At 35.0% G+C, this 21,457-nt stretch overlaps 2 protein-coding genes across 2 annotated transcripts; both read left to right on the top strand.

The window, feature by feature from the left end:
* Window positions 1-1,119: 1,119 nt before the first annotated feature.
* Window positions 1,120-4,882, top strand: LOC146747704 (uncharacterized). The gene is made up of 3 exons (XM_085496994.1): window positions 1,120-1,353; window positions 3,402-3,614; window positions 4,292-4,882. The coding sequence occupies exons 1-3, from the start codon at window positions 1,254-1,256 to the stop codon at window positions 4,732-4,734; spliced, it is 756 nt and encodes a 251-aa protein (XP_085353120.1). The 5' UTR covers window positions 1,120-1,253; the 3' UTR covers window positions 4,735-4,882.
* Window positions 4,883-13,600: 8,718 nt separating this feature from the next.
* LOC144360966 (uncharacterized) lies at window positions 13,601-20,438 on the top strand. Its single transcript, XM_078013315.2, has 3 exons — window positions 13,601-13,751; window positions 14,718-14,877; window positions 19,320-20,438. Exons 1-3 carry the CDS (start codon window positions 13,749-13,751, stop codon window positions 19,886-19,888), a joined length of 732 nt encoding a protein of 243 aa, XP_077869441.2. The 5' UTR covers window positions 13,601-13,748; the 3' UTR covers window positions 19,889-20,438.
* The last annotated feature ends 1,019 nt before the right edge of the window (window positions 20,439-21,457 follow it).

The following is a 21,457-nucleotide window of genomic DNA, read 5'->3' as shown; positions in this document are numbered from 1 at the left end:
TTTAAAGGGAAATTGGGATTTTACACACACAAATGTCTCAATATATATTACGAACTAATTCATGTGTGTAAAATCGAGATTTCCGTTTAGGTCTTCGTTTTACAGATTGGGTGGGGTAATCTTTAGAACGAAGACCCTGTGATAACTCGCTAATATGAACCATTTTTCGTAGAGTTTATTTTAATTAGTGCGTAGTTGGTAGATACGGACATAACAGTACTAATATATTCATATTGGCGGCATTCATGGTGTAAAATCGAGATTTCTTTTTAGGTCTTTGTGTTGATAGATACGTAGATAGCAATACTAAAATATGTTTCTTTGGAGACTTTTGTGTGCGTAAAATTCCAATTTCCCTTTGAACCTCGATTTCAGTTGTGTATAAAGTCGCGATTTAGGGGGGGGGGGGTCTTCGATCTTTGTTTTAAAGACACCCTCTTTAAAGTATTTCAAACAAAAAATAAACGTAACAAAATAGATGGAATGTTCTAGACGATATTTATCCATCGAAAAAAAAAAATATAGGCAGTTACGTTGCAGTTGGGGTGGTGAGCTGCCACATGCATCGTTCTAAATATATAGGAGTTTATATTCTAGACGATTTTTAATCGCTCGAAAAGAGTTTAAACTGCATGTGTTGTGTTTATCCATGAATATGAATAACGTCCCTGGTTTATCTTTATTAGCTTATATAGTTTAGACGTCAAAGGTAATGTATGTAGTCAGGCTACACAGTCGATACGAAGACACATTTTCGCACCTGACTCCAATGTCTATGATTTTTTTTTTCGAATGTTCGGTCTCGTGAACCTTCGGTCTCGTGAACCTTCGGCCTCGTGGACCTTCGGACTACTGGGCTGTAGCCTACTGAAAGCATAGCTGACCCAATTACTCGTCCTACGCAATGGGCAAGGGAAACACCTCCCGCAGGGGGTTAAACATGTTGGTAAACAGCTGTGGCGCGATAATCAATTAACATCGGTTATCAACAACAACATAATGAGCGGGAAGTTCATTAAACGTGCCCGCAGAGGCGTCACATTCCATTTTCCTTGCGTAATATTTGAACGCGGCATATATGCAATCCAGTTCTATCTGGTTCGATCAATGAACTATCGACTGAATCAAGCAAGGTAACAAGAGAACACGAGTGACAGTAAGGCGATTTCTACTTCACGGCTAGGACGTAACCAAGGTGGAAGTTATATTTCGTGAATACGTACGAAGAAAATTTGAAAATTGTTGCTCCGCACATGACGATGTGCATTAATTTGAGATACGTATGGTGGTGGCAGTTCATGGCGACGGCTTTGTTTACAAATATCACGCTATGCCTGGGGCAGCGAATATCCGGTAAGGCTCTTAATGTTTAACCATGGAGCTCCATGCTTTAACGTATTTTTTTTATAACAGATGTACGAGTTCAGCCTGGAAAAAATACTATATTAATTCATTGTCATTTATTATGTAAATCCATACTCGGTCGGTTATTATCAGCTGTTTATATGTATCCTCGGCGAATAAGCCCCATGAATTGTAACGCAGCCTTTAAAGGCCTCAGTTTCATTCGCCGATAAATTCAAGATATTCGTGTTAGGTCAAAGTCAATATAAATGCAAATGCATCGATGGTATATTGATGGTTTCCAACGTTTCCCAAACAAACGGTAACATATTTCACAGAGGCACTGTGGTAATATCAACCCGGATATCAACCGGTCTGAACTACGTCTCCGCCTCCTTCGAATACATTATAATAATACCGCCACTATTGTAACTGGTTTCCACTGGATGAACCCGCCATTAATTCTCGGCGAGGTTTCGAGAATGTAAGACTGAAATGAAAATAATAAAAAAAATGCGAAGTGGCGAAATATTTGTCTTACACACCCTAGTTTTATTATGATGTTAATATTTGAGCAGACTGGAAGCTCGATAAACACGACCTTTCAATGACTCCTGTATATATCCAGTAGTGCTGCAGTCGACCTAGTTACATGATAGATGACCTGCATTGTTTATTGCAAGGTTAAAACGGTCACTTATAAAATTAAGTAAATATTCATAAAACAAACACTTTGATTGAGCTCAAAGAATAATTTACATATTTAATTTAATCAATCCTTAATTAGCCGCAGTTATTTCGATATTGTGATTAAAAACAACGATTGTAAGTATTATTTTAAAATAGTTGAGTCTATCTCAATTTAATTATTAAATTTAGAAATTTTGATTTCGCGAGGAAAAAAATGACATTTTTCTTACGTGGTTAGCCGAAAGATTGACTTACGTCAGTGTTGATTAGTTTCCAGTCGACGGGGCTTTGTCGCTGATAATTAGTGAGCGATAATTGGATCTAATTGTATACCAACTAATTAATTTTAATTTGTCTCCAGGCATATATTTGAAATCTTCTAATTAATTAACACTAGTATAATCATTTGCGACACCACTTTCGTACTCGATGATGGCGTGCCCTTAAATGATGGAATAATTTGTTAATATACATTTACAATGTAGACCTCTCCGAATCCATCTGTAGAATCTTGCTCAAATATTAGTCTACTAGTCTAATAACATTTTAAAGCAGAAATTAACTCGGAACGTATTTTCTTGTTCGCCGCATGTTTCAATTTGGCGTCACAGAATCACATAACGTGAGCGTGTAAGGCACTACTGATAGCATCACGCATATATTTATTTATTTTATAACATAGAAATACTCATTTATCTGACAAAAACTCCCTTTAAGTTGGACAACAATTTTATTAACATTTAGTCATGTTAATGTTTGGACAGAATATAATATTGTGCGGTACAGGGACATGGGGTTTCCATGAGAATGACGATTTTGAAAAGGTACGATTCGTTTTGTAAATATGCACTGCGTATTTATAGCGAGTTGGACCTTATTAACCGGCGGATATCATTCTAGAATAGTGCAATTATTTTTGCAAATTATTAAAGCGGGGGAGTCATCACCTGCGCATGCGTCAGATGGCCATGATAGCGTTTCATTGTTCACAAACAAACGTCTATCCATGAGCCTTTGCGTTTTTTGCGTGGTTGTTATCGTCGGTTGGGACTCAATTCCCCGCGTGCGCAAGTGACGACCCTCTCGCTTTAGCATGAGTTCTCATCTGTGTTGTTGCTTCCAGTTTCGCCAAACAGTACGATTTGTTGAATGATATGATTTTCTTATGGACTTTGCAAATTTTGGGTAAATGACGAGGGTTTATAAGTTATTATTATAATACAAAGTTTTAGTGAGGTAGCAATAACATTATGATTACGACGTGATTCGGACTTGTGACACTGGGTAGACAGCGAACAGAACAAAGAAAATGTCGATTGTTGCGAATATTTCAGTTTTCTATAACTAGTATTTCCAATCAATTGCAGATACGAAAGGAAGGAACACCGAGTCTCCGGAAGAAAATATTGGCAATTACCTTGGAATAGATTTGGAAAAGAATAACAACCTATTGATTCTTATTTTATCTGTCGCAATACTTCTTATTTTTATCATAACTGTATTGAGTGTTAGCATCTGTAAAAGAAAAGGATGTTTTTGTCATTCGATGATGCAACGGACAAATGTAGCTGTCATACAAGGTGGGGGACAAATAGAAATATGTTACTTCCTTGCTCTCTTCTATACATATGCGCTATTTTTAAAAAAAATGCAATATGGATAAAAACGTGTATTTTTTAATATTGTTGGTCGAATCAGTCTATAATTTATCATAATATAGTACATGTACTCATATTACGTGTCACGCACATATTCATTAGGTGACAATATCAAAAAACAATACTAAAAATTACATGTAGTGCATCATTCAAATTGTACTGCAAATTATGCATTTCATTTTGTTCTTATGCGCTGTGCTAATTATTTTAGTATGGTTTCTTATCCCAATTTCAAAGGGGGTGGTTAAAAAGGGTAGCCATATTTTTACCCGCCCCCAGCGTTAGAATTGGGACAGAGAATCAGACTATTGTAAAACCATTATTTTCACTGGCATTCAATTTCGCTATTTCAATGTTTTGAGAAACTTTACTAGGTTTTAAATTTCATGAATTCGGCAGCTAAACAATGAGTTCTAATGTTCTTTTACATGTTTATGTGTATTTGATTTAGCGATTTTACTTATCAGCCAAAATAGCGAAATAAAGAATAATGTGCCTTACTTTGTGGCCTCGTATTCACGAATCATCTCTTAATGCCTGTGATACAAGGTGACAATCTGCTGTAAGATAACCTGGTTATTTTTCATTTTTTTATTCAGCGTCCGGAACGAGGCAGGGTGACAGTGATTTGCCGCCTTCTTACTGCCACTGTGTTCGAGAAGGTATCATTGCGTCATCAGACAGTTTTATTGAAGGATTATGGGGCACTGATTGTGCAAACTACCTACCAGACTACGAGACTGTCGTCGCTGATAGGTCAGGGGCGACTTTACAACGCAATAACAGTGTTTCTGATGTAAGAAGTGAGATCTCGTCGTCGAGTGTGTCCCTTTTGATTCGCGAAACCAGTGGCGAAAACGAGAAATCGGAGCAACCTTGCAATTTAGAAATACATGTTGAAGGCGTTGACAATGTACACGGGCATGTAACTATTGCAGTAACAGACATTGACCCTTACCAGCACTGCGCGTGTGACGCAACTGCAGAAAACGTCACATCCCATAATAGTGAGGAACTGAAATACGACGTTACCAATGAATAAATTTTAACACCAAAACTAGAAGGACATTGTTGAACTATTTATTGGAAAAACTTATATTCTCCGAGGACCGAGTTGGTGATGAAATTATGCTACAACGTAGAAGAATTATATGAGCATCAGGAAGAAAGCCGCTACCGCGCAACCGAAAGCGTCGTAGTATCCAAGGACATTCACGTGTCAATGATCTGAATGCCAACCATTCACCTAATTCATATTTACTGCACTACGCCTATGACCTTAGACATGTGATGACGTGTATGGCTAAGAATGCTGTGAATATACCGACGTGAGAAACGAAAATCTTGTACGATGACACTGGGTATCATCACCTCGCAAAGTCGAGTATCCCCGTGTATTATTTTGCATAACCAAACTGTAACCTAGGACGTACTAGTATGACGTATGATGTATACTTAGGTTTATTTTGCATGACAAATGTAATGTAATATATCTTGTAAGTTGCAATAACGTCACCTTATGACGTCGTTTGACAATACATGCCATACTCTAAGATATGGTTCTACGCAGAGTATTTTTTTTATTTATTATTTATTTGTATTTATTTGTATTTATTTGTATCTCACAAGGCTTTAAATGTCTAAAAACTAGTCGAATTTAAAATAGACATGCCATGTTGTCATGTTGGATTCGTAACCAAATTGATGTTTTCAGTTTTATTCTTCACGAATAGTGTATGGATGTACGTATTCCATTTTATTTATACTTTCAATAACATATTTTTTATATATAAATATAACTCGTGTTTATATTTTATTTTCCCCTATAGAATGATTAACAACTGATTATATTGCCTTTATAGAACACTATTGTTCCAATCTCCCCATAGGACGAACACTAATTATTTTCCATCCTTTTAAGAACGTAAACTGATTATGTTGCCCTCAAAATAGAACTGATTTATCATTGCCCCCTATTGAAAAAAAATGATCAAATTTTCCTTCCCATAGAACGAAAACTGATAATATTGCCCTCCCCATATCACATCAACTGATTTTATCTCCCTCCATAAAACACATTATTATATTACCCTCCCAATGTGAGAGCAACTGACAATTGCAAATATTAAATAAAACATTACTACTTTTTGGCTATTGTTCTAACAGCTAACCTTCCCTAGCGGACGGTTTTTGTTCAGCATTTACTAGGAATGTACTTTTTCTTAGTTCCGAACAGTACGCGTTTATAATGAAGTTTCTTTTTTTCTTAACAATGCCCGTTTTCTAGGAGAAGCCCGTTTTTCAGAACAAGGTTTGTTCTCACATAACACAAGTAAAGAGCACAACGTTCCCTCACTATTCAAAGGTTGTACATTTTTTTAAACAGTGACATTCGGACATTTTAATTCGAACATTTGGATTAAAACCAACGATTTTCAAATCGGCGAGCTGTGTGAATGCATGGCCGCTCTGCAGGCCTCGGACGTTAAATACGTATACCGTTAGCCTCTTCGTAATCAGTAATGGCCAGTTAAGACCTTCTTGGTTACTTCCACACGAACAATTTTTTTCGCATTTCACAAGGAAAATTAATTAACATGCACGTTATACCGATGACAGCTGAACAAGAAAACTTGCAGATGAGATGTGCAGTCACCGGTGAGGGCGCACCTACCAAAGTAACACGTGGCATTTCGACCAAAAATCCAAATATACTATAGCGTTAGTCTTTACTTGTGCTAGTAGTGTCCACGCGATGCAAACTAACATATTTGCGCAACATGTAACCTTGTATCGTACTATTTACATCGCATGGTGACATAGTTGACAATACTAAGGCATATTCAAAATAAACTGCAATGCCCCGTTTTACTTACTACTTATATAATTCACATTTCAAATTAAGAACAATATACGATATCTCAGTATGATATACTCTGTGGTTAACTCAATAAGTGGTGTCAATTAAACATAATTATGGGATCAGAGAATTGAATTACGGTTGAGAGATACAAGCCATAAAAATATACAGTAGGATCACATTTCATTATCTTAAGGGCTGTGGTCGTCGTGCACAACGCTCGTTCGAATTTTGCGCATGCATTATTCTAAAATATTTGTCGGTCTCTAGTAGAATAATTAGGCATATCAAACGAAATCACAATGTGTATACAATTATATAATACTGTGCATTGCAGCGCTGCGTTCCCAGTAGTCGATCAGTACCACATGCTGTACTGTTATCAGGCAATAACTGGGCAGTGATTGGAGCAGCACACTGAGAAAATTGTGTATACATCAGAAATAAACAATGTTTGTACCACGTTTGTGAACATAGTTCAAATAACAACCCCATTATTATTCGTTCACGTCAGAAGTTTTGGTCACTTTCATTGGCAAAATTTCATATGAGCGTGCTTTCGCATGCTATTTTCTTTCAAGCGTCGTTGATTCTCGACTCATTAACCACACGGTCGGTTTCTTTCTTCTATAGCAAACTACTGCACGTATATTCAATTTTGTGACAAATTCAGGGTCATTATAATTATAATAAAGGGTTCTGAACCGTCCATTATTACGTGTTATAAATCACCAGTATCAGAATTAGAGGTTTATATGACGTCTTAGCTTTACATTATTATCACAATTAGCCATGCTTTTGATTGACGTGTCGGAAAAAAGGAAAACATCTTTTTTGACGGTTTAAAATCGAATTCAATCAAGTCAATACATATTTTTAGGACTGAATAATATAATATTTTGGTTGCAAGAAGAAGATGGAAAAAGTTCATGTTTTAAATAGTTATGATTCGGATCAGATATAGTGTGATTCCGACATGAACCGTTTTTTTTTACATTATTGAAAGTAACAAAATAACTAACTGAATACTCTTTAATATTACGTGTGTAAGCCAACAGGTTTTGTTGCAAGATGCAAGATTGGTTAACGTGAGGGATGGCGCTGAATTCGTATGAACGGTTTTATGACGAGAGTGGAGTAATTATTTTCAAAAAAAAATCAAATAAGTTGAAAGCAAGTAAGGAAACCGAAGTGAAGTTCCAAGTTTCAATTGATTGTGGTGACTCAGATAGATATGATTTTAAAGTATCAGATACAATGTGATTCCGTTACATGATTTGAAAGTATCAGATACATTGTGATTCCGTTACATGATTTAAAAGTATCAGATACAATGTGATTCCGTTACATGATTTGAAAGTATCAGATACAATGTACTTCTATTACATGATTTGAAAGTATCAAATGCAATGTGATTCCGTTACATGATTTGAAAGTATCAGATACAATGTGATTCTGTGACATGATTTGAAAGTGTCAAATACAATGTGATTCCATTACATGATTTGAAAGTGTCAGATACAATGTGATTCTGTGACATGATTTGAAAGTATCAAATACAATGTGACCCCGTTACATGATTTGAAAGTATCAAATACAATGTAATTCCGTTACATGATTTGAAAGTATCAGATACAATGTACTTCTGTTACATGATTTGAAAGTATCAAATACAATGTGATTCCGTAACATGATTTGAAAGCATCAAATACAATATGATTCCGTTACATGATTTTAAAGTATCAAATACAGTGTGATTCCGTTACATGATTTGAAAGTATCAGATACAATGTGATTCCGTTACATGATTTGAAAGTATCAGATACAATATGATTTCGTTACATGATTTTAAAGTATCAAATACAATATGATTCCGTTACATGATTTGAAAGTATAAAATACAATGAGATTCCATTACGTGATTTGAAAGTATCATATACAATGTGATTCTGTCACATGATTTGAAAGTATCAAATACAATGTATCCCGTTACATGATTTTAAGTATCAGATACAATGTAATTCCGTTACATGATTTGAAAGTATCAGATACAATGTGATTCTGTAACATGATTTGAAGGTATCAAATACAATGTGATCCCGTTACATGATTTAAAGTATCAGATACAATGTGATTCCGTTACATGATTTGAAAGTATCAAATACAATGTGATTCCGTTACATGATTTGAAAGTATCAGATACAATGTGATTCCGTTACATGATTTGAAAGTATCAGATACAATGTACTTCTGTTACATGATTTGAAAGTATCAGATACAATGTACCTCTGTTACATGATTTGAAAGTATCAAATACAACGTGATTCGGTTACATGATTTGAAAGTATCAGCTACAATGTGATTCTGTGACATGATTTAAAAGTATCAGATACAATGTACTTCTGTTACATGATGTGAAAGTATCAAATACAATGTGATTCCGTTACATGATTTGAAAGTATCAGATACAATGTACTTCTGTTACATGATTTGAAAGTATCAGATACAATGTGATTCAGTGACATGATTTGAAAGTATCAAATACAATGTGATCCCGTTACATGATTTAAAGTATCAGATACAATGTGATTTCGTTACATGATTTGAAAGTATCAAATACAATGTGATTCCGTTACATGATTTGAAAGTATCAAATACAATGTGACTCCGTTACATGATTTGAAAGTAACAAATACAATGTGATTCCGTAACATAATTTGAAAGTATCAAATACAATGTGATTCCGTAACATGATTTACAAGTATCAGATAAAATGTGATTCTGTGACATGATTTGAAAGTATCAAATACAATGTGATTCCGTAACATGATTTGAAAATATCAAATACAATGTGATTCCGTAACATGATTTGAAAGTATCAAATACAATGTGATTCCGTTACATGATTTGAATGTATCATATACAATGTAATTCTGTGACATGATTTGAAAGTATCAAATACAATGTGATTCCGTTACATGATTTGAAAGTATCAGATACAATGTACTTCTGTTACATGATTTGAAAGTATCAAATACAATGTGATTCAGCGACATGATTTGAAAGTATCAAATACAATGTGATTCCGTTACATGATTTAAAAGTATCAAATACAGTGTGATTCCGTAACATGATTTGAAAGTATCGGATACAATGTACTTCTGTTACAAGATTTGAAAGTATCAAATACAATGTGATCCCGTTACATGATTTGAAAGTATCAAATACAATGTGATTCCGTTACATGATTTGAAAGTATCAAATACAATGCGATTCCGTAACATGATTTGAAAGTAGCAAATACAATGTGATTTCGTAATATAATTTGAAAGTAGCAAATACAATGTTATTCCGTAACATGATTTGAAAGTATCAAATACAATGTGATTCCGTAACATGATTTTAAAGCATCAAATACAATGTAATTTCGTAACATAATTTGAAAGTATCAAATACAATATAATTCCGTAACATGATTTCTGTAATGTGATTTGAAAGTATCAAATAGAATGTGATTCCGTAACATGATTTGAAAGTATCAAATACAATGTGATTCGGTTATATGATTTTAATGTATCATATACAATGTAATTCTGTGACATGATTTGAAGGTATCAAGTACATGTGATCCCGTTACATGATTTTAAGTATAAGATACAATGTAATTCCGTTAAATGATTTGAAAGTATCAGATACAATGTGATTCTGTGACATGATTTGAAAGCATCAAATACAATGTTATCCCGTTACATGATTTTAAAGTATAAGATACAATGTGATTCCGTTACATGATTTGAAAGTATCAAATACAATGTGACCCCGTTACATAATTGCAAGTATCAGATACAATGTAATTCCGTTACATGATTTGAAAGTATCAGATACAATGTGATTCAGTGACATGATTTGAAAGTATCAAATACAATGTGATTCCGTTACATGATTTGAAAGTATCAGATACAATGTGATTCCTTTACATGATTTGAAAGTATCAGATACAATGTACTTCTGTTACATGATTTGAAAGTATCAAATACAATGTGATTCCGTTACATGATTTGAAAGTATCATATACAAAGTAATTCCGTTACATGATTTGAAAGTATCAGATACATTGCGATTCCGTTACATGATTTGAAAGTATCAGATACAATGTACTTCTGTTACATGATTTGAAAGTATCAAATACAATGTGATTCAGCGACATGATTTGAAAGTATCAAATACAATGTGATTCCGTTACATGATTTGAAAGTATCAGATACAATTTTATTCCGTTACATGATTTGAAAGTATCAGATACAATGTACTTCTGTTACATGATTTGAAAGTATTAAATACAATGTGATTCCGTTACATGATTTGAAAGTATCAGATACAATGTGATTCTGTGACATGATTTGAAAGTATCAAATACAATGTGATCTCGTTACAAGATTTTAAAGTATCAGATACAATGTGATTCCGTTACATGATTTGAAAGTATCTGATACAATGTACTTCTGTTACATGATTTAAAAGTACCAGATACATTGTGATTCCTTTACATGATTTAAAAGTAGCAAATACAATGTGATTCCGTAACATAATTTGAAAGTAGAAAATACAATGTTATTCCGTAACATGATTTGAAAGTATAAAATACAATGTGATTCCGTTACATGATTTGAAAGTATCAAATACAATGCGATTCCGTTACATGATTTGAAAGTATCAGATACAATGTGATTCTGTGACATGATTTGAAAGTATCAAATACAATGTGATCCCGTTACATGATTTTAAAGTATCAAATACAATGTAATTCCGTTACATGATTTAAAAGTATCAAATACAGTGTGATTCCGTAACATGATTTGAAAGTATCGGATACAATGTACTTCTGTTACATGATTTGAAAGTATCAGATACATTGTGATTCCGTTACATGATTTAAAAGTAGCAACTACAATGTGATTCCGTAACATAATTTGAAAGTAGCAAATACAATGTTATTCCGTAACATGATTTGAAAGTATAAAATACAATGTGATTCCGTTACATGATTTGAAAGTATCAAATACAATGCGATTCCGTTACATGATTTGAAAGTATCAGATACAATGTGATTCTGTGACATGATTTGAAAGTATCAAATACAATGTGATCCCGTTACATGATTTAAAAGTATCAAATACAATGTAATTCCGTTACATGATTTAAAAGTATCAAATACAGTGTGATTCCGTAACATGATTTGAAAGTATCGGATACAATGTACTTCTGTTACATGATTTGAAAGTATCAAATACAATGTGATCCCGTTACATGATTTTAAAGTATCAGATACAATGTGATTCCGTTACATGATTTGAAAGTTTCAAATACAATGCGATTCCGTAACATGATTTGAAAGTAGCAAATACAATGTGATTTCGTATTATAATTTGAAAGTAGCAAATACAATGTTATTCCGTAACATGATTTGAAAGTATCAAATACAATGTGATTCCGTAACATGATTTTAAAGCATCAAATACAATGTAATTTCGTAACATAATTTGAAAGTATCAAATACAATGTAATTCCGTAACATGATTTCTGTAATGTGATTTGAAAGTATCAAACACAGTATGATTCTTTTGTAATATGATTTTGAAGTATCTAATACAGGGTGATTCTTTTATATGATTTGAAATTCTCGTCAAATACAGTTTGATTCCGCAACACGAACTGAAAGTATCGAATACAGTATGATTGCATAATATGATCAGAAACTATCAAATACAGTACGATTTTTAATATGATTTGAAATTATAAATTACAGTATGATTTAGCGACTTGATATAAAATTATCAAATACAGAATGATTCTGTAATAATTGAAATTATCGAATACAGTATGATTCCGTGATATGATTTGAAATTATCAAGTGCAGCATGATTTCGTGACATGATTTGAAAGTAACAAATACAGTATGATTCCGTAACACAATTTGAAAGTATAAAATACCGTATGATTCTTCCGTAATATGATTTGAGAGTATCAAATACAGTGAGATTCTTTTATATGATTTGAAAGTATCAAATGCAGTATGATTCTGTAATGCGATTTGAAAGTATCAAATGCAGTATGATTCTGTAATGCGATTTGAAAGTATCAAATACAGTATGATTCTGTAATGCGATTTGAAAGTATCAAATACAGTATGATTCTGTAATGTGATTTGAAAGTGTTAAATACAGTATGATTCTGTAATGCGATTTGAAAGTATCAAATGCAGTATGATTCTGTAATGCGATTTGAAAGTATCAAATACAGTATGATTCTGTAATGTGATTTGAAGTGGCAAATACAGTATGATTCTGTAATGCGATTTGAAAGTATCAAATACAGTATGATTCTGTAATGTGATTTGAAAGTGTTAAATACAGTATGATTCTGTAATGCGATTTGAAAGTATCAAATGCAGTATGATTCTGTAATGTGATTTGAAAGTGTCAAATACAGTATGATTCTGTAATGCGATTTGAAAGTATCAAATACAGTATGATTCTGTAATGTGATTTGAAAGTGGCAAATACAGTATGATTCTGTAATGCGATTTGAAAGTATCAAATACAGTATGATTCTGTAATGTGATTTGAAAGTGTCAAATACAGTATGATTCTGTAATGTGATTTGAAAGTGGCAAATACAGTATGATTCTGTAATGCGATTTGAAAGTATCAAATACAGTATGATTCTGTAATGTGATTTGAAAGTGTCAAATACAGTATGATTCTGTAATGTGATTTGAAAGTATCAAATACAGTAGGATTCCGTAATATGGAATCTCAATAGAGAGTATGTTGTAAACATTATTCCTACTATAATAAGTGGGATGTGACCGCTCTCATCCAATGTAGGAAGTTTACCTAGTAATAAGTAAATAATTCCAAATACTTGTTGCGCATGAACTGATATCTGCGTGGATCTATAATTGCCGACTGGCAGGGAAGGCACTGCAGTAGACACACATTCAAAACAACCACGTCACGTGACGGCCCACTTGCATTTTATAGTATGCCAAGTAGGTAGCCGGTAACACAGGTTCTTTTGGATTGGAGACCTCGTTAACACTGGGACTATATACAGTTGCTTATACAGTTCCATTTTTCGGAGGAACAGTGTTATAGTACTGACTATGAGTCTATGGACGACCATATACACTATAAATGGTAAAGATCGACACTGTATGTGTTTTATGACGTGCCAGACTTAAGGTGGACGGCGGTGACCTACGTGGACGTAAAACCCTGGTCCGGGGATATGTGTATATGACAACGACAAGGCACTAATATATACTGCTAACTTATCTACTCAGCTATCAGTACGGCATGATTTAAAGGAACGGCATAGTTCACTCCAATATTTTGGGCCTCGGGTGATCTACAGACATTCAACAAGTGACAGCACAGTGCATGACGTCCATTGTTAATGAAGCCGCGACACAGTGACACTGCCCATAATAGCTTACAATCGTTGACGAGGAACTTTACTAGGGCGTCCTGTCCTTGAAAAAAGTATATAACCGAAATCGAGAACGAAGGCCGGGTAAAAGTATTACCCAATCCGCAGTCTTCTTTAATAGGGACTGTGTCCAATCAGACCGTCATTTTGTTCACGCTAACTAACCGTATTCAGTCTGTGTTGTATTACTAGTCTGAGGTTAAGATAAGCTTAAGGTTTGACTGCAGTTAACTACTATGACGCCTATTGTCATGTGATATTAATGCCCCATTGTTTACACTAGGTGCATGTGACGTTTTTTTTTTTTGCAGTGACACTTTAATAGGACTTCTATAATATAATATAACATATATATCTGACAAATGTATTTATTATATGTGTAACCTGGTGTCGGTTCGGGGTCACTCGTAGGTGTGCAAAACGGAACGGGGTCAATCGTACAAGTGATTGCGAGTAAGCGCATTGCTCGAAATATTTCTAAAATTTGATCTGTATTACAGAGATCGTGTATCTTTTGAAACCAGAATTGAAAGTTAAATTCGCATAATATGCGGAGTGGAGGGGTGGGATTCTCGATGACAATTGAGCCAAACTTATTTCGGAATACAAGGTTCTATTGTATTTTAAATAATTGTTTGTGTTCACCAAATAACTTATAGGCGTTTATTTTTCAGCCGAGACTAAACGAAGAACCCCACGTTGATAATATGGAAGCGAACGAAAACGACCCTATGTTTGTTATGTATGCGACAGTGGGAGCTTTCGGCGCACTCTTCTTGTTACTGGTGATTGTGGTTGTGTGTAAAGGAAGGTTTTGTCCTAGCGAGCCACAAGGTGAGTAAATTTTACAGCGAGTTGAAACGAAATTGACAAGAACTGACATATACTATTTATAGCTAACAGTGGGTGGCCGTGCTATACTATTACATGTAATTGGTTACATCCGACATTAAACCGATCGCGATTGCTACAAAATGAAAATTGGTGACGCCGAACAATATCTATGGAATTATAAATCATTACCGGTTATCTATTACAATAAAAGATACGTACCAATCCCGGTACCAATTCGTAATGCTTAAACACACAACAATTAATACTAGTATTAACAACAGTAATTTAATCAATAGTAAAATAATAATATTAATACTTATGACCAACATTTACAACAGTAAATTATTTCTGAATTTATAAAAGCTTAGAAAATATATAACAACTAAGATGTCTGAGGATGGTTTCGACAAATAACTTGAAGAAGTTGTGTTTTAGGGAAGAGTCAAAACAAGACCTGAGCATTATAGAGACTTCATTTAATTGTATACGGGATAGACTAATAATAACAAGAAAAATTCGTCTTTGACACATCCAAAATTACGAAATCTACAAGTTCTGTTTGCCCTTGGGACGTTCAGTTGTTTCAGTGCCTAGTTTCAAATTTGAGTGAGTGGACGAAATCGACACAAACCACTTCTGAAAAAATAGATTGTAAACAACAGGTGGATAAGACTCGAGGGTTAGATGATTTTTGAGTAGTGAATACGTGCTTGAGTATGAATTTCTTCCGACCAGTTTTGGCTCTCAATATCCATACAGCGTTGATTGAAAATAAATAAGAAACCACGTTCATATCAACCATACTTTGGTAGCAACCATACTCTCCCAAACCCATGAATTTGCAATAATTATTTTACATTTTTTAAATTTACATTTAGCATCTTGAAATTCATAACACCTTTAAAGCGGGGGAGCCGTCACCTGCGCATGCGTCATATGGCCATAGCGTGTCATTGCGTTGTGTTGTCACATGAAGCGCTGTCCCAGCACAGACCTCGAACTACACGCGTTACTTATCATTACTGTACAAAGCAGCTTTGCATAGAACTCATTTGCATATTCGAATATGTTCGAACTACAAGATCCGGTCGGTTAACAAAGTTACGCGTAAGTCACTCGGTTACATGAATCGCTTTAATAAGACGTTTTCCTACATGCCAAAGCATAAGTTTCTTCAATAAATGACTAACTTTATAAACTTACTAGAACCTGTGTGTTCTAAGTTATAGTGTATCACGTGCGCCATTTCACTGCAGTAATGATCCAGAGTTCTATTCCACGAATGTATCTCTGCCAACAGGCGATCGTATGCTCGTCGTTGATTGGTCCATGCGTCACAGTGGTACTTCTTTCAAAGACGCTCACCAAAACATTGCCATGCAAGTGTTCGATTTTCGAACCCGACGGATGTGTACGCGTTGTTTACAGATTTTGGCTGTTTTCAAAGTTAAAAGCTTCTTTTTTTTCTTTCTGTTACACAAAAGGGGGTGACAGTAGGACGATTTAGTCGTTAATACTACCTAGTGCTTTCGTTTGTTTATATTTCTTCGCATGGCAATCCACAGGACGGTCAGTTTGATGAACCGAGTAACACCTTAGTAACCGTTATTCCGCGATGAAATTATTTTCTTTTGTAAATTATAACTATTTCACCGTTTTCAGTATGTTTTACGAAAAAAATCATTATCAGCTATCGATAACATATTTTAAAACTTTTTTACTAGGATGAAGAAATCAACACGAGAGACCTCTAATAACAAAAATACGCGTATGATACGCGTAGTAAAGATCTTGTGGTGTTTCACCACAAAATGGCGGTGTGTGGTGGCAGAGCGAACTCCGCACAGTTCGATACGCGTTACTTATCATCACTACACAAAGCAGATTTGCATATAACTCATTTGCATATTCGAATATGTTCGAACTACAAGACCTTGGCGGTTAACAAAGTTATGCGAAAGTCACTTGGTTATTTTAATCAGTTTAATAAGACGTTTCACGGCCTGAATCCGAATAAAATGTTTAGTAATTAAAATAAAATATACAAGACTTCCTTTAGAAAACTGCAATAATTTCCTAGATGCCAAAGCATTATAATGTACAATAAATAGCTAACTTTATAAACTTACTAGAACCTTTGTTGTATGACTGTCAGACGCGGAAAATCGAACCCGTTCAACCCTGATACGTTTTTACTGAAGTCTGACATCAATAAATAGTTCGGATGTCACATACGTTTTTTTTCTCCACTTTTTGTAGTTCGGTTTCAAATGAAACAACTGCGGAAAAATGACCGTGCGTAGTGAGGTGATTGACCACAAAATTGAAGGCTGCCTATGGCAGAGACACTATTGCGTAAAGCGAAAAGGCCTCTGGGAAGGAGATTGGTGGCCGAGATACTTTCGGTGATCTAACCGCAAGGAACTCTGAGAAGGAGAATGGGGTTTCTTAACATTTCCGTTCATCTTGTATTATGGTTAATATTTCAATACTATTTTTGGCTTGAACGGGTTCGATTTTCTGCGTCTAACTGCCATAGAACACAACGGTTCTTGTAAATTTATAAAGTTAGTCATTTATTGTACAATCTAGTACTTTGGCATCTGGAAAAAGATTGCACTTTTCTGACGCAGGTCATGTATATTTTAATAAAATTAACTGTACATTTTATATTTGGAGTCAGGGCGTGAAACGTCTCATTAACGTGATTTCAGTAACCGAGCGACTTGCGGATAACTTTGTTAACCGACAGGGTCTTGTAGTTCGAACATATTTAAATATGCAAATGAGTTCTATGCAAAGCTGCTTTGTGCAGTGATAATAAGTAACGCGTATCGAACTTAACCAGTATTTTGTATTTATACACACGGTGTGAGATTCCCGAGTTCATCCCAATTCAACGATTAAACGTTTTGTTATGAAGCTCAACTGTGAAACGCATAATTGTATTACAGACAGTCTCAATGTCATCTGATGAATGGAAACCCCAAATTTTCGAGACATATTGCATTCGAAAATTCTAAGGGTTGTTGTGACTGGAATAGTGCAAACTTGTTGTAGACAAGATCGACAAGATTATAAACCAAAATTTGATAAGTTTTCTTGTTCACTCAAAGTTTTCTGTGTCTGAGATCACGACCATAACCAAGAAAATACAACACCAAAGTAACTTAGTTTATGGCGGGGTTATATCCATCTACTAGTATTGCAGGCTCATTATCACAGACCAACAGAAAATAAATAATTCAATACATGTTGTAAGCTAATTCTGAAGTTGCTAATAAGCGTAATGTTATTATTGTAAGTTCAATAATTTTAAAATGCCGATATTAACGCCCGAAAATTGTGTCGTATTTGAATCATGATGAGCTTTCTTGATATCGTTTACAAAATTTTAGATAATATTAATAGCGGGGACAACATTGAAACTTGATGTAATAGGATTGAACAGACAAGCTTTCACATTTGTGTACATTAAAACAACAACTTTATAAAGTTTACAGTTAATTCCGCATTTAAAGCGGGGGAGTCGTCACCTACACATGCGTCAGATGGCCATATCGTGTCATTGTTTACAAACAACCGTTTACCCACGAGCCTTTGCGTTTTTAGCCCGTGTTGTTATCGTCGCTTGCGATTCAATTCCCGCGCGTGCGCAGGTGACGACCCTCGCGCTTTAAGTAATTTATAAAAAAGGGGATAGTGATCAATGCGATCAAAAACTTTCTGAAACTCTGTGAAAGCTAAATATGTTCTTCCTTCCTGGTGTGCTAAATATTTTGAGATAATTGTAGGAAAAAAAAAACAAATATTCGAAGTGGAGTATGATTTACGAATTCAAAACGGGCCTGCCCATCTATAACAGATATGAAGTCTCGAATCAAGAGTGGTGTAGACTATCTTACCGGTTATTGGCAAAATGGTAATTTCTCGGCAATTTCTCCGTCTTATTTGTATCTCCTTTTTTTTTTATAAATATGAGTAATTATCCAACAATCCATTCCCATGGATATTCGCCCGATTCTAATAAATAGTTTTGATAATATTACTTTCATGATAAGTGACTCTATGCCATCCAACCCTGGGGCTTTGTTACGTTTCAGTTTGTTAATACTTTACTGCGTCAATACCTGTCTGGTGTAGTAAAATCAATATTGTTGTTGTCAATGTTTTCCATGTTGTCAATCACTTCTTTGAGTAAAAGTCATTTACTGAACATTTCGTTCGCAGACGAAGCGATTCAGTCTGACTACTTCGTCTAATCTGGATTAAAGTGCAGTGGTCATCGTGCAGCATTTACATGCGTTGTTTATGAGTCCCTTATCAAACAGGACAGGATATTCTTAATTGTTATGTTTGTTCAATGCCCTGTACCCTATTATTTCCAAATAGTGCTTATTTCTGTTACTGCAATGAACGATGAAATTTGTTTTACTTTTCAGAATGTCAGCCACCAACACAACATTGCCGTTACGGCGACCTTCCGCCCTCTTACAGCAACTGCGTGCGGACGGGACTCATCACATCCACCGGTAGTTATACGGCACGAGTGTGTGGAGGGGCTAATACCGCTCTGCCAAACTATAGCAGTGTCGTGGCCGGGAGACGGATATCAGGAGCAACACCGATGCAGCGTCACGAATCCATTCCAGAAGAAACCAGCGATACATCGTCGTATATTGTTTTTACGTGTGACGAAGAAGAACGCACACGGGAAAATAACTCAGAACGCGGTGATAACAGAAATGTTGAGAGTGCGTTACGGGAGAATATGGAGAGTGGTACAGACGAAGTTGCCACTACCGACCTGGCAAATACTAATAGACAAAATATTCATAATGGGCAGAATCACGACAGAAACGACACTATGTCATTGGATTCTCTAGAACACAATGACTCTGGAATAAATGCTGAATACAATATTGAAAACGAAGCATTGAGTGGAAACGTTAGAATGAACACGATGTTAGCCCGGGAGTCAATAAGTATTGATGCAACGGGAAATATATGACTAAAAAAATCGATGTAAGACGTTAGAGGCTACCAACATAGACTGTATGACGTAACCATGGCAAATGTGCCCTTGAAAAAATCATGCAAATAACTGTGTAAATTTACGTCATAATAACATAGGAATACGACATATTTTACAAATATTGACATCACATTTATTGATCCGAAACATACGCTTTTACGTCATTCCATATTCGTTTAGTATATAGCACGTTTTACCCAGAACCTCAACACCGATTTGCACGATGAGATTCACAAGACAAAAATGCGCTCAACTTGATGGAAACGGATATGCGTTACGCAGATTATTCTATTCGTTATGTAGGTCACTGTACAGGTGGGTGTTCCACCCCTGTCGTTGGTTATTTGTAACACCCGCGATACCACAGCAGTACATTTTATTTATATGTATATAATACTGTACCATATTGTAAATATTTTGCGTCTATTCATTTTTGCTGTCAGTATCTCTTAAAGGGGGACTGTGTTGTAAACGTGATTGGTTTGTGCACTGAACGCACGTGAATTATAACAACAACCGCATACCACATTTTGTGTGTATGACATTTATTACAAATTTTCGAAATGCAGAATGAAGTGGGTAAACAGAACATTCGTCTGCTGTAAGTACGCCACCAACGGCAATAATCAGTTAATGCAGGAAGTTTGTACATTGAATACACCTAGTAGATACAAATAACATTCTTTGTAAATAATAATCACGCTAAAATCATCATTAAAACTTATTTTTATTACAGGAAAGCCACAAACCAACCAAATTAGATTGTACAGTGCTTTATTGTTCTATCAATTGAACAAAACCCTGTTAGGTCAGATAATTCGAACTCAAGTACAAAAATGTTGCAGTTAAACAACGTTATTTTGTTCCCTAAGCGACCTTTACAATATTTGTTAGCCCGACCACAATGACACTACCCAAACTAGTATGTGGATCGAGACACGTGTTCACACTTTCGGCCCTAAGACGAGGTTCGGGCAATAACAAACTAGTACAACTACCTGTAAACACAAACAAACGCAAGTTATGTTATAAAACACCGCAAACATTTTGTTAACCACAGTTAAAACTGTAGTTATTTCCTATATACGCGTGTTTGCTAGCACAAGTAATTTTAAAGAGTCTTAGATCAAAAGCAATATTGAAAATACAAGCAACAGGTATTCTATAGCTAATGTTAGCAATACGGAAGTACGCCCACGAATGCTAGACAGCATATCGGAGAACGCTGAAGTCTGGGGACTTGTTATAAATGATATATATTGCCTTTTCTTTTGTGAAACGTGAAACTATCCGGACTAGTGTGCAAACTTTATGTATAATGCGTTCGATGCAGTCCCATACTCTAGTCACGTGATTAAAACCGTTTAGTTTGAGCTACCGAGAAAAACAGGTAGACTTAAACAAATGACCACATTTCATTACTACTATTGTAATGTGATATTTATCCTAAGTCCATTATTGTTTTCCCATATATAGTAATATGGAGAAACACCAAGCATAGTTAGAAAGCAACGGTTTTATCACGTTTTCACAGCATTCAATGTG

This window comes from Saccoglossus kowalevskii, chromosome 3, assembly GCF_978046115.1.
Source record: "Saccoglossus kowalevskii chromosome 3, keSacKowa6.1, whole genome shotgun sequence".
Lineage (NCBI taxonomy): Eukaryota > Metazoa > Hemichordata > Enteropneusta > Harrimaniidae > Saccoglossus > Saccoglossus kowalevskii.
This window is presented reverse-complemented; position numbering and strand designations above follow the sequence as displayed.

Excerpts from the sequence above, each read along its gene's own strand:
- LOC144360966 (XM_078013315.2), top strand. Across the intron at positions 14,878-19,319 it reads TTGTCCTAGCGAGCCACAAG|AATGTCAGCCACCAACACAA; the intron begins GTGAGTAAATTT and ends TTTACTTTTCAG.
- LOC146747704 (XM_085496994.1), top strand. The coding sequence starts at position 1,254 with ATGACGATGTGCATTAATTTGAGATACGTATGGTGGTGGCAGTTCATG. Across the intron at positions 1,354-3,401 it reads CCTGGGGCAGCGAATATCCG|ATACGAAAGGAAGGAACACC; the intron begins GTAAGGCTCTTA and ends AATCAATTGCAG. Across the intron at positions 3,615-4,291 it reads AAATGTAGCTGTCATACAAG|CGTCCGGAACGAGGCAGGGT; the intron begins GTGGGGGACAAA and ends TTTTTTATTCAG.